General features: G+C 37.1%; 3 protein-coding genes across 3 annotated transcripts; all 3 read left to right on the top strand.

The window, feature by feature from the left end:
- Nucleotides 1–2161: 2161 nt before the first annotated feature.
- Nucleotides 2162–4130, top strand: LOC145095307 (uncharacterized). Its single transcript, XM_079033215.1, has 5 exons — nucleotides 2162–2622; nucleotides 2671–3593; nucleotides 3710–3738; nucleotides 3842–3895; nucleotides 4011–4130. The coding sequence occupies exons 1-5, from the start codon at nucleotides 2162–2164 to the stop codon at nucleotides 4128–4130; spliced, it is 1587 nt and encodes a 528-aa protein (XP_078889341.1).
- A 3364-nt stretch (nucleotides 4131–7494) lies between these two features.
- On the top strand, nucleotides 7495–7887 carry LOC145095306 (uncharacterized). Its single transcript, XM_079033213.1, has one exon. The coding sequence runs from the start codon at nucleotides 7495–7497 to the stop codon at nucleotides 7885–7887; it is 393 nt and encodes a 130-aa protein (XP_078889339.1).
- A 289-nt stretch (nucleotides 7888–8176) lies between these two features.
- LOC145095305 (uncharacterized) lies at nucleotides 8177–9612 on the top strand. Its single transcript, XM_079033212.1, has 2 exons — nucleotides 8177–9082; nucleotides 9583–9612. The coding sequence occupies exons 1-2, from the start codon at nucleotides 8177–8179 to the stop codon at nucleotides 9610–9612; spliced, it is 936 nt and encodes a 311-aa protein (XP_078889338.1).
- Nucleotides 9613–14035: the final 4423 nt, after the last annotated feature.

Below are 14035 nucleotides of genomic sequence, written 5' to 3'. Positions count from 1 at the left end.
ACTAAGTGAATAATGGGATCCGGGGGGGGGGGGTGATGTAATTTTCATTGGCATTGGGGGATTAGAGGATGGGCTGAATCGACCCAATTTGATTATCTTGTAGAAGGATGTTTGGTGCTTGAATATTCCTCTTAGGGAGCGGTTCGGGAGGCTCTTTGCTTTAGCCTTTAATCAAGATGCTCGAGTAAGTGAATAATAGGATCCGGAGGGATGTAATTTTCATTGCCCACTCCTCTAATCCTCCGACGCCAATGAAAATTACATCCCTCCGGATCCCATTATTCACTTACTCGAGCATCTTGATTAAAGGCCAAAGCAAAGAGCCTCCCGAACCGCTCCCTAAGAGGAATATCCAAGCACCAAACATCCTTCTAGAACCTCGTTTGAGTCTCACCCCCCCCCCCCCACCACCACTCTATACATGTAATTAGAAGGAATACAACCATTCTCATGGAGGTGATTAATGGATTCTACAATCTTTTGCCAAACACCCCCTCCAATTCCTATTCTCGAATCTTCCGAAAAACCACCACCTTCCCCATGACAAAATTTGACAATTTTAACCCGAAGAGCTTCCTTGTCATTAAGAAATCGCCACTTCCATTTATAAAGAAGGCCGAGGTTAAAAACATCCAAACTACCAACCTCAAGACCTACAAGTTTCTTATTTAAAAAGTAAAAATTTACTATAGGGGTTTATAGTTTCATGGGATAATGACTTAGAAGGGTAATAACGTTTCCCGTTTGTCCATATTAGGTCCCCAACGTATTTTTTGTGTATACTACACCATTAAGGTTGTTATAACCGTTTATAAATAATCTCTTTACCGGCTTCTTCCTGTTAAAATGACTATTTGTAAACGGTTATAATAACCTTAATGGTGTAATACGCACAAAAAATACGTTGGGGACCTAAAATGGACAAACAGAAAACGTTATTACCCTCCTAAGTCATTATCCCGATATCAAATATCAATTTTGCAGAATTGTCTATCTGAAAAAACGTATTTTCATCAATTTATATAATATAAAATATATTTAGGGGTTAAAGAATATGCGGATGTGATGTAGTTAATATTGTATATAGAACATTTGAAATTATGTAGTTTTGGTTTAAAACTGTTCAAATCCACTTTGTAATATTATATCCCAATTAAACGCAGGTTAATTGTATCCGAAATAAAATCGTACATGTTTATTTTTTTCCCCCTAAACTTACTCACATGTTCTATTCTACGTTAGGGAAATCGAAAATAAAAAGTATGAGGACAAGGAGAAATCTCAAGAAACGATGCTAAATTTTAAAGATTTACAGGGGGTAGTGATCGGAACAAAAGTAGGAAAAAACCAATTTCACCACTCATTAGAAAGGGTTTAATAAATGTTACGAGTGATCATCACCGGATAAATTAATACATATGTTTTTGTTAACTTATTTAAAAATTATAGATTTTCACTATCGATGTAAACCTCACTTGGTGGAGTTTTGGATTGTAGAAAGAAATTACGCAGTTTATTTTTATTGTATAACTAAGTTATGTATAGACACAGTTGCCAAAATAAAATAAGATAAAAACTAATGATAGATTGATTTGCAAACAATTATTATTATATAAAATTTCATCTAGCATTGTTATTTTAAATTAATATATAAAACGGTTTGGAAATATCAACAATATTCTATAAGTGAAGATTAACTATAATATTTATAAAAATATTATGTTGTACAATAAAATATAGAATTTAATAAACAAAAAAACCAAAAACAAAAACAATTATACAATATATTAAAGTTCTCTGTTTTTAGCTACAGTATTCCTTGCACTCTTTTGTCAAAATGCATCCTTCAAATATGTTGTTCTTGTTGTTGGGGTTTTTCCATCTTTTTAACTCCTTTGTTATGCATTTTGTTTTTTCTATTTGTTTTTCCTTTTTTTTTGGTTCAGCTCTCCTTGCTGACGCCTTATTTTGTATGAGACGTGTCTTCTTTCTCTGTTCTACTTTCCACGTGTTTCTTTTTTGCTTCTTTCCCTTTCTTCTTCGCTGAATCTTCACCGACTTGCCTTCTCCTCTGTCGTTCTTTTCTTTCTCAGGTAATCTCTTTCGCTTCTTTTTGTATTTTCTTTACATTGTCCTCTGTCTTTTACGCACATCTTTTTTAATGGATGTTCGGGCAAAGCGGCCAGCTGTGTCTTCTTCCTCCTCCTCTGCTCCTCGGTCTCGCAGGTCTCGACATCTCGATTTCTTCTCCGGCCTTCCTCAATATGTTGATTCTGGTGATTGCAGCTGTGTTTGTGAATTCTGTGGTGCGTATTTCTGGTATCTTGAAAGGGTTGCTAAGTTTTCGACACCTGCTCATCCGAGGTATAGTCATTGTTGTCGGGATGGAGGTGTTGTTCTTCCATATCCTCCTGCATTTGACCCCGATTTCGTTGCTCTTTATGAGAATGTAAGTTTTATGAAGGATATTAGGGCATATAATAGCATGTTTTCCATGACTTCTTTTGGGGCGAATGTAGATCACGCTGTAAATGAAGATTGTGGGCCTTATGTTTTTAAGATATCTGGGCAGATTTCTCATACGATTGGATCACTATCTCCGGATCCTGTAAAGGGTCCCAGGTTTCTTCAACTCTATCTATTTGATACAGACCACGAAGTTTAAAACAGATTGAAGGCGATTGATGGTCCAAGGAAGAGGGATTTAGATGGTAATATTGTCCATTTTCTTGTAGGGTTCTTGGGGGCTAATAATGAATACGTACGCACATTTAAAACTGCTAAGATTATGGCGGATGAGTGTAATCTAGACCTGTATGCAGTCCGTCTATTTAACAATGTGCCTGATCGTACATACGGGTTGCCCTCTCTTGGATCTTTAGGTTGTATAGTAACTGGAGATGATGCAACCTGCACCACGTATGACATTGTTGTGTTTTCCCACTCGGGTCGACCTAAACGGATTAGTAAGCTGCATCCAAGTTATATGCCCCTGCAATACCCGCTATTGTTTCCATATGGTGAGGAAGGATGGTCTCCCCGTTTGAAGATGGGTAATTGGAGAGGAGCTACTGCAAAAAACCTTACTGTTAACATGTATTACGCTTATTATATTCATGCTAGACGCCATATTTGGTCACCCATAGTGAACGCGTCTAGACTATTCCAACAGTATTTAGTAGATGCGTACACCTGTATTGAAGAGAGCCGTCTTGAGTACATAACCAAACATCAGTCTAATCTTCGAAGCGATTATGTTAGTGGCCTGTATGACGCTCTATCAAAAGGGGACAGAGAGGCGCGTACTGTTAGGAAACGAGTTTTCTTACCTGCATCGTTTACTGGTGGGCCTCGGTTTATGTATAGTCACTATCAGGACGCACTTTCGATTTGCAGAGTGTATGTGAATCCACAGTACTTCATTACATTTACCTGTAATGTAAAATGGTCCGAGATTACCCGTTATATGGAAACACATCGCCAAAGAGATGTTCATAGTCGGGCGGATATCATTGCTAGAATCTTCCACATAAAGGTCCATGAATTCATAGACTTCCTTAAGGCGGATAAACCTTTTGGAGCTGTCGATGCATGTACGTCTTCTTTTTCATTTGTGTTGTATATGCCTTCTTTGTTTAAGAACCCTTTTATGTGGCTTTTGTTAACCGTTCTTATGTTTACGATAACAATTTACTTCTGCTTTTAAAAGTTTCCCATATTACTCTTCTTGGTTTTTCGGTTACTTCTACCTTTTAAGATTTGGATTTGATGATTAGATCGAAGAAAATGAATGATATTACAAATGAGGAAAATAAGTGAATGTTATGTTGATTTTCCTCAGGTATTTGTAGGCAATGGTAGTGTCAGTTTTCATGATCTGAGGTTGCTACAAAATGTTTGAGTTTTCATTATTTGAGGTTTTGGTTTAAATCTACCTAATTTATTATTGACCATTTTGCCCTTCTATAATTTATGTCCTAAAAAAAGGGTTTTTTTTTTGCCTTTTGTAGTTGATATCACTTATAAGTTCTTCAAGGGCAGTATTGGAATTTGTGGTTGATCTCTGTGGGTATGGAAGCTCCTGTTGTTCCTTTTACTGTTATGGTTTTGAAGTCCCTTTCTATTCATGATTTTTGTTATGCTGCTCGATGTAACTGTTTATTATAAAGAAGTTCATGCTAAGAAGCATTATCTTATTCCATTGTCAAAATATTTATGTACACATTTGACAATATTGTTTGATTTTTTCTTTTTTTTTTTTTATAAATTTTTGGATTACCTGAATAAAAATTATTTTTTTGGTAATGTTGATGTTGATGATTCATCTGTATGGGTTGTCAAATGTATTTATCAGTGCTTTGAAAAATGAATACCTATCAGTAAGTAGTCATTGATGAATTTATTTGTTTTTTCTCTCAGTTTCCGTTTTATTAAGAAATTTCATTTATTAGTCAATTATGCCCTTGCTGTTAGCTTTTTAAAACAAAAACTTAATATCAGAAATTTCATTTATTAGTGACTTATGCCCTTGCTGTTAGGTTTTTAAAACAAAAACTTATATCATAACCCTTCTCTTTTCATGTATTCTCACCATTTATTAAAAAAAACATAAACAGGTCATCCTAAATGTACAATTTTTATAGCTATATACTTTTGTACTATATATGCCCTCTGTCAGCGGTTTTGACTGCGTCTCATATGTGGCTGTATGTACGTCTTCTTTTCATTTGTATTTTATATCACCTTTTTGTTTAACAACCCTTGCCTGCTGTTTTTTCTGTCCATTCTCATGTTTGTTATAATAATTTACTTCAGCTTTTACAAGTTTCCCATATTACCCCTCTTCGTTGTTGGGTCCTTTTAAACATTGCCACATTTCCATTTTGGTTAATCATATCTTTTCTGCAATTTTTATTAATGCTTCATACGTATTTCCTTATCTGCCCTTGTGTCCACCGTCCCATTTTTAATATTACCTTTACAATAACTCCTGTATCTTCTTTTCAAATCTCCATGTAAGATGAAAAAAAATTACATTTAATCTACATCTTCTTTCTGCACATAAGCCAGAATTAAAAATATGAATCTCAAAAAGATTACATTACCAATAATACACTACATTTATACTAAATGGACACTGTTTATACTTACAGCCTTAGCTTATGAAAATTTATCACCGTTTATCCATATGCATTGTAAATACATCATCAATAATGATATTTCTTATGTTTAGAATAAAATTTACTATTATCCTGTTCTATTCTACTAATGAAACTTTTCAAAACTTTCCCATTTTAACCCCCAACAGATTTTTCCTTTTAGTTCTTTATCTCATTTGGAAACCATACATGCTATGTTTACAATAACATTTACCATTATCCTGTTGACATACCCAAACCTTTTTTTTAATTACACTTTCAAAACTTTCCTACTTTACCCCTCAACATAATTTTATTTTTACTTTTTTTTTTCATTTGGATTCTTCCCAGCTGTGCCTTTCCTTTAAACCATTCTCTCAATACATAATAGATATACGAATTGAGGTTTCGATACGAAGTTTCTTTTTAATAAAATTATGGATTTTCGCAGCATTTACCTATATATATTGGATAATAATTTTTAGTTTTTTCAGTTATTTGGTTTTTTGCCTGATTGTCATATCAAACCTGTTGTCCCAACCCACAATTAAAACAGCAAATATTCAACTATATATGCGTTCCCACCAAATATGTCCCCCTAAAAATGTTTATGCTTATCAAAAAATCTCAAATATGCCCTCTTTATTCTACTGATATAAAATTCTATAGTTATGAATTTCGTCCTATCGAAAATATGTACAGATGCAAATTTTGCACCGTTTATCTTTTTACGATCGATAACAATGGTTATGTTTACAATAAGATTTACTATTATGCTCTTTGCATATCCAAACTCTATTTAATTAGGCGTTTTAAAAGTTACCGAATTTACCTCTCAACAAATTCTTATTTTTAATGTTCAGTATCTGTTTAACATACAGCTTATTTATCTTCTTTTTTTAATCATCTATGTATATTCTTCATAGGTTACCTTTTGACAATGCAGATTTGTACACCATTGAATTCCAAAAGAGAGGCCTTCCCCATTGCCATACTCTATTTTGGGTAAAGGCAGCTGACAGGATAAGAACCGTAGCTGATGTTGATATATATATATATATATATATATATATATATATATATATATATATATATATATATATCACAGCGGAGCTGCCAGATCCTATCACAGATTCGAAACTGTATGAGACAATAACTAGTTGTATGACACACGGCCCGTGTGGACTGATCAACCCAAAAGCTCCATGTATGAAAGATGGTAAATGCAGCAAGCGTTTCCCTAAGCCCTTTCTTGATTCTACATTGTTTGACATAGAAGGCTACGTTCGTTACAAACATAACGCATCTGCGCACCATATAAATCAACATGGACAACTTATAGACAACGGTTAGATTGTGCCTTACAATAGAAGACTTTCCTCACGCTTTCGCGCACACATCAACGTCGAATATTGTGGATGGAACATGATGATAAAATACCTATTCAAATACATCTCGAAAGGAGCAGATCGTGTTAGATACACAATCCAAAAAGCAGAACAACTCGATGAATCCACCCCTGTCATAACCTCTGGTAATCAGGACGCGCCACAGAATCCTCAAGTTTGATCTGAGGACGAGGTGAAGAATTTCCTAGATGGTCGTTACATCTGTCCACACGAAGCAGCATGGCGCATTCTAAACTTTCACATACACCTTCGGCATCCGCCTGTTCAGGTTCTCTCTGTACACGAAGAAAACATGCAACAACTATTGTTTAAGGAAGACTCAACGATACCAGAAGTTCTCTCGAACCCATACAACACCATCACAACTCTTGTAGGGTGGTTTCGCAGCAATACAAGAGATCCAGCAGGCCGTCACCTTACCTATCTAGAATACCCAAAAGCTTATAAATAGGAAAAGTCTTTCAAGTCCAGGAGCCCTCGGGTTGATGAGTCATCAAAGATGATTGGGCGGCTTGTGTTCGTCCATCCTACGTCAGGCGAATTATTTTATCTACGTATGTTGCTTTGTCACTAAAAGGGTTGTACGTCTTTTCAAGACTTACGGACTGTCTCCGGTACCATTTACCCAACCTTCAGAGCCGCTTGCAATGCACTAAACCTAATAGGCGACGACGCCGAATGGCTCACCGCATTCACTGAAGCATCTGTTTGGGCAACTTCGCCATAACATCGCTCTCTTTTCTGTCAACTTTTGCTTTTCTGCGAAGTTAGCAACCCACAGACACTGTGGGAATTCGCGTGTGAAAAAATGAAGGACGACTACTTACACGCAATGAAAAGGGAAATGCCAGATAAGGATGTTGCCTCTTTTACGGACATCATCCAGCAACAACTATTAAACAATCTAGATAACACCTTCCGTTCTTCTGTCCCATCTAAATCAATTAATGGCTGTTTTTGGTCTCCCAATTCCTACGAATCAAATCAATGGTATTTTGCAAAATCGCCTTCTACTTGAAGAGATGAGCTATGACAGAGAAGCCCTAAAAAGACAACATCAGATCCTCCTGCCACAGCTAAATATCGATCGGCTTTCAGTCTATAATGCTGTCAGAGAGTCAATTGAAAATAGAAAGCAAATACTCATGTTCGTCTATGGACATGGAGGTACTGGAAAGACATTTCTATGGACTAATATTATCTCCTACCTAAGGTCTAAAGGAAAAATTGTATTGGCGGTTGCAGCTTCCGGGATCGCATCTCTGTTGCTTCCTTCTGGAACAACAACACATTCAAGGTTCAAAATCCCAATCGACCTGACGGAAAAAAAAATCCTGTGATATAAAGAAAAGGACATTTCTCGCTGATCTTTTACAGCGCACATCACTCATTGTTTGGGATGAAGCACCTATGAGTGACAGAAGATGTTTTGAATTTCTAGACCGTTCACTCAGAGATGTATTAGATTGTGATGACCAACTGTTTGGTGGCATATTTGTTCTTCTTGGTGGTGACTTCCGGCAAACACTTCCCGTCCTACCAAAAGGTACACGATCAGAGACCATTAGCTTAACTTTACCGAGTTCATACCTATGGTAGTTCTTCAGAATCTGTCTACTACGTAGGAACATGCGAGTTGACTCATCCGAAATAACCGTTAATGGTTCGATGTCTGCATCGGCTTTTGCAGCATGGTTGCTGCGCATCGGAGACAAAGCTATTGGTGTACCAGACAAGGACGACCCACAAGACTCGAGCTTCATCGAAATTCCAGATTCTCTCCTGATAAAACCAGGATCTGAGTCTCTGAAAACCCTTATACACTTTGTTTATGGAGATACCACACTTACAACCCCAACCGTGGCTGACCTTTTAGTGAAAGCAATTGTGTCACCTACGAATGATACAGCTGATGACATAAATGAACAGATCATAAAGATGGTTACATCGGACGGAAGAACGTATAACAGTTTAGATACAATCCAACCAAATGGAAAATATATGTCAGATTTTGAAGGCCTATATCCGATTGAATACCTAAACCACCTAACCTTTCCAGGAATACCCCCGCATGAACTGAAACTCAAAATACATTGTCCAATAATGCTCTTACGAAACATCAACCAAAAACAAGGCTTATGTAATGGCACAAGTTTGATAGTTTCCCAGTTGCTACCAAACGTAATTGAAGCAACAATCATGACTGGAACTTGCATTGGAAAACGTGTATACATACCACGTATAAAGTTTATACATAAGTCGCTAGACATACCCTTCACTTTCTCACGAAAACAGTTCCCATTGAAAGTCTGCTATGCAATGACAATCAATAAGAGCCAAGGGCAATCTTTGCGTAGAATTGGAGTTTACTTACCACAGCCTGTCTTTTCACACGGTCAACTTTATGTCGCCCTTTCACGAGCAACGTCACCAGATTCGATAAAAATACTACTACAGACTAACAGCCCAACACAAGAGAATCACACAAAAAACGTCGTTTTCAAAGATCTATTGCAGAAAGTTGCTACAACCGAGGTCTATCGTATCACTGCCAACCATCTTTCCCATATTCGCATACCGTTCCTCCAACATGATCGAATTTTTCGTTCTCTAACTCATTATCATTCCTATTATTTTTTCCCATATTTCGAACGTCAATTATTATTATTATTATTATTATTATTATTATTATTATTATTATTATTATTTCGCATCAATTAAATGCCGCACATTTCAATCTTCTTCTTTACATACTGCACCTTATTCACATATGACCATAACACTAATTCCCGTACATTTCTTCCAAGTAGACACTTGACATCACCGATGACCAACATCTCCGACCTTAAGACAGACGGGATTGGGGGTCCCTTACAAGTTAGGATACTACGGAAATGGAGACATGATGTCCGACGCTATGAAACCTAGTACCTAGGTGTCGACAAATTTGTAAGTTATTTCCAAATAAATCTATGGAAATTTTTATTTTACTTTCATACACTAACTTATATTTCATTCATTTTTTGTTTTTATAGGGCGATGCTATACAGATTCTTGGCCAATGAACCAACCAGAGTTATATCAAATCTGTACTAAACGTCATGGAATGTTACACAATATCAGATTATAGCTGCCCAAAGCTAGACAAGTATCAAAAGTTCCTTGAAAACGACTTCTACATTGACGTTGGACTCATGTCTGTAATTGAACACATTCCAGAAACAGTAACTATACCCAAAACTTGGTTCCGTTTCCTCACAAAAACAAATCTTATTGAACTCGGAGAAACACCGCCTTACTACCCAGGTATTTCTCTAAACCCTCCACACAATTCAATATCTTTCTCTCATACACTTGCTTTTTACTTATTTTCAGACTACATCGGTGTCCTATCGAAAATCAGGGACTGCACGAAAATAGGTGGAGAATCATTTGTCCTGCTTATACTAACAGACGAAAGGTATCTATAACAACCAACAAAATTTAATAACCATTACTCTCATATGGAACTAATACAAAACAATGATTTCAATGTATCAGTGGCAGTGAAATCGCAATCAACCTATGGAAGGACTGTATAGGAAATCCACAAAAGTTCGACCGCGCCTCCCTACATCCACCACCCGCAACAACTGTTGTTGCAGTCACGAACCTAAAACCGTCCATCTCAAACGGTATTATACCATACATACCATCACACACATACCGTCACCAACTACCATATTGTCCCTGGTCATATATCTAATGTTCAAATCATTTATGTACAGGAGCACTACGTCACGGCTCATCACACGCCACGCACATCTATGTCAACCCCGATATACCAGAAACAATATCTCTTACAAACCTGTAACGCATACATATTATACACACAAATTACATATATCACATTCAATACTCTATAATAATAACTCTATCACATCAGCTTTACAGGACCCTCACGACCGCTACCACCAATACCAGGAACACCCACTACTCTATACGAGATGAAGTCAAAAAACAGATCAAAACTCCTGGTAATATCAAACTACTGCTACTCTATCGACATACACTAATCAACTCACCCATTTCCATGAACCTACAGGACAAAACCTTCCTTGTGCGTGCATCCATTAAAGACTTTGTCTACCAAAATAGTTGGTACCAAACCACCTGTCCAAATTGCAAAGATCCGATCTTTAGAAGAGGCAAAAATTGGTTCTGCAGCGCTCATGGACATATCGACAAAGCAAACTACACGTAATTATCATTCGATTAACATAATATATTTAATTACCCTACATACACAATATTAACGAATATGTGACGTTAATAGGTACAAACTATCCGTCATCGTTAGTGATGCGACCGACACAATCACCGCAACCATGTCAGAGACCTCATGTCGGAAACTCCTAAAATCAACCCTTGACAACATCCTATCCAACAACCCGCTAACAGATGGACGTTTTCTACCTCAGTCCATTACAAATCACAAAGAAGAACCAAAGAAAATGTCCATCCAAATGCTCAGAGGATCATCTCCACAAAACATACGTTTCATAATAATAGACCACGAGACATTAACAATGACGACCGACACGTCTATCCCGACAACACCGGCTCCAACCCAAATAGCAAGAAAGCAACAAAACGACACCTCACCAGAGCCATCTACAGCAGTTCAAAAAGTTGCACGGTCCTTATCGTATGACCCTTCAGGTACATACATATTCACATACAAAAAAATTTACATGCATATGTTTAAACAATCTACTGACACTTAGTGAACACAACACAGGTTCTACACCGGAAAATATTCCAAAGCAGTCCAACAAATAACAACCAAGTTGGATGCTCAACATAATGACCCTCTTCCAGCTCTACTAATGTCTCTATGTTTAGTCTTACAACAATAACATCATGACACCCTCTTCTCTTGGATATGAATGATGCTATCGCAATGTTGTTTTCGTCTCATATTCTTAGTTCACACTTTCACATTCCGATATTTTTTCAACACCAGTTGTTTAACCCATTCAATTTCGCAAGGATCACAAACACACATTACAAACAACTACAAACACACACAGACGTCAAATAATAAATTTATAAAACAATACTCACACAAAACAATCCAAATAATCACTTTATCATTATATACGTTAAACTTTACCTACAAACATTGTCTAACCAATGAAGACTCAAAATATTAACAAAATAATATTAAAAAATTGGTGAACATCAGAAAAATCAACGGTTGATTTATACAAAAAATAGAAAACCAACCCTTCACATTACAACCTATACATACATTTAATACCAACATTAAATGGAATATCTAACCCTATACCCTAAAGCTACCAAAAAAAAAGCAAAAAACAACTCAATGTTCATTACATCCGCCGCAGCCATCCCACTTCCATCACTTCCCAGGTGAAAATTAAATGCTCCATATTTACTGCAACTCAACTACCACCAGTTGACCCTATAAAACGAATCCAAGATGAATCGCCATTAAACCAAAAGCATACAACCACCATGGAAACCATCATGCAGAAACTCATCGGCTACCTCCAGATAATGAAGACCTCCTTAACCAACCTCCAGCAAACGTACACAACAGTCAACACAGACATGCAGACACTACTACACGATGCTCCAGAAGAACTGCCATACAAAGAGCTCACAGTCGCTACCCAAGTCATTGCCGACCTTGACAACATTACTGTGCTGATGCTCGATATGTTCGGGATGATGCAGGAAAACATGTCGGAAGCAATCGATGTGTGTAGCAAAATCCAGCACGACCATCAGGCACCGTGACATACCAGCACCGCTCTTTTCTGCAACATCAACCTCTTTTGCATCAGCTTCTATGAAGTAAAACCATGTAATAACGTTGTAATGAAGATATCTTTTGCATCTACTTATGTAATCTAAAATGATGTAATGACTATGTAATGAAAAAAAATCCTTCCGTATATATTCTGTAACGTATCTCATACATCCACTATAAAGATAAAAACAGTCGATCCATCCAGCATAAAGACAATCAAAAAAAAATTGTGTCCTTAATCCAAAAAAATCAAACCCCCGCGTAGCGGGGTCACTTTCTAGTTGTGATTAAGTCGGTGCAAAGGAAGGAAAAAGAAGAAAACCTAGAAAAAGAAATTCCCTTTGAAATTACTATGACAACGTTTTCTCGAATCCATTCATAGATATGTAGGGAAAAAATTATTACAGCAATCTACGAAAATAAACAATGTTTTCTCAAATCCATTCATAGGTATGTGTTTAACACATTGGTTTTAAAACAAATTTGTACGCAACCGGGTGTTTGTTTCAGGATACAACAGTTTGAAGTGGTTCTTCTAGACCACCCGAACCCTCAATATGCATAGATTTTACCTTCGATATAACAATAAAATGAAGAAGACAAAATGTAACATCCCAAAAAATTTCATGCCAAACTAAAACTTTTTCAAAACATTTAAAACCATTCATCATTACAAAGTTTGTTTTCAAAATATCTAATATCAGAGTTTGCTCATAAACATAAACAAATCATGAGGAGCTATACGATTATGCATTCGCCGTGTCGCGATCCTCTGATGTACCCGAAACAATAACTGAAACTGTAAGCCCGAAAGCTTAGTGAGATCCCTCAAAATACCAACACCATGCAAATAACCACATCATATAACAATTACAGAGCAGCATACATAATAAGCCTTCAGCCTGACTGGACCGCCTCACAGGGCCTACAGCCTATCTGGACCGCTCCCGAGCCTTCGGCATGATTGGACCGCCTCACAGGGCCTACAGTCTATCTGGACCGCTCACCGGGTATGTTGGCCTACATCACAAAGCAGGACCGCCTCAACCCAACCCCCAATCAACAAACAAACATGTGCACATAAATATCATACGCTAGCTCATATCATATAACAGTCAAACTGATCTATCAGATCACTACTCATAGCAACATCCCTAATAATCGGGGGTATTAACCTAACCGGTCACTTACATAGCATCATCCTATAACCAGAACATTGACCTAACCAGTTTACTACACATAATCATATCACCATCCTAACTACCAGGATGTAATCAATAAATATATCATGCCATAACAAGATACAATCCATAAAGGGTCGGCCTTGGTGCCTTAGACCCTGTTGATATAGTGAGGATAACTCACCTCACAAATGTCGACTCGTAAGATAAGCTCGAACTCTCGAATCACTGCCATGAAATCCACCACCTATATTCATTGTAAACCATACTTGTAAATTTCCAATCTTTCCAAAATGTCTTCCAAAAGTCAACTGGTTTACCCATGGTCAAAGTCAAAGTCAACTGTTAAGGTCAACGGTCCATGTTGACCTCAACTCGTCGAGTACCTTCAGCTACTCGCCGAGTTCCTTGTAATACTCGCCCGCTCGCCGAGTCACCGAAGTCACTCGTCGAGTTCCTAAGGCTCGCGGTCGAAGCTCCATGGCCACT

The sequence above is a fragment of the Lactuca serriola genome, chromosome 3, assembly GCF_051521515.1.
Source record: "Lactuca serriola cultivar US96UC23 chromosome 3, Lser_US96UC23_V15, whole genome shotgun sequence".
Lineage (NCBI taxonomy): Eukaryota > Viridiplantae > Streptophyta > Magnoliopsida > Asterales > Asteraceae > Lactuca > Lactuca serriola.
The sequence above is the reverse complement of the archived record's forward strand: the minus strand, read 5'-3'. Positions and strand labels throughout refer to the sequence as shown.

What these genes read in the sequence shown, in the direction of transcription:
- LOC145095307 (XM_079033215.1), top strand. Translation starts at nt 2,162, where the DNA reads ATGGATGTTCGGGCAAAGCGGCCAGCTGTGTCTTCTTCCTCCTCCTCT. An exon ending in GATCCTGTAAAGGGTCCCAG is followed by an intron (nt 2,623 to 2,670) that starts GTTTCTTCAACT and finishes AGTTTAAAACAG; the next exon opens with ATTGAAGGCGATTGATGGTC. An exon ending in TTTTGGAGCTGTCGATGCAT is followed by an intron (nt 3,594 to 3,709) that starts GTACGTCTTCTT and finishes TGCTTTTAAAAG; the next exon opens with TTTCCCATATTACTCTTCTT.
- LOC145095306 (XM_079033213.1), top strand. Translation starts at nt 7,495, where the DNA reads ATGGCTGTTTTTGGTCTCCCAATTCCTACGAATCAAATCAATGGTATT.
- LOC145095305 (XM_079033212.1), top strand. Translation starts at nt 8,177, where the DNA reads ATGCGAGTTGACTCATCCGAAATAACCGTTAATGGTTCGATGTCTGCA. An exon ending in AGAAAGTTGCTACAACCGAG is followed by an intron (nt 9,083 to 9,582) that starts GTCTATCGTATC and finishes TTGTTTTTATAG; the next exon opens with GGCGATGCTATACAGATTCT.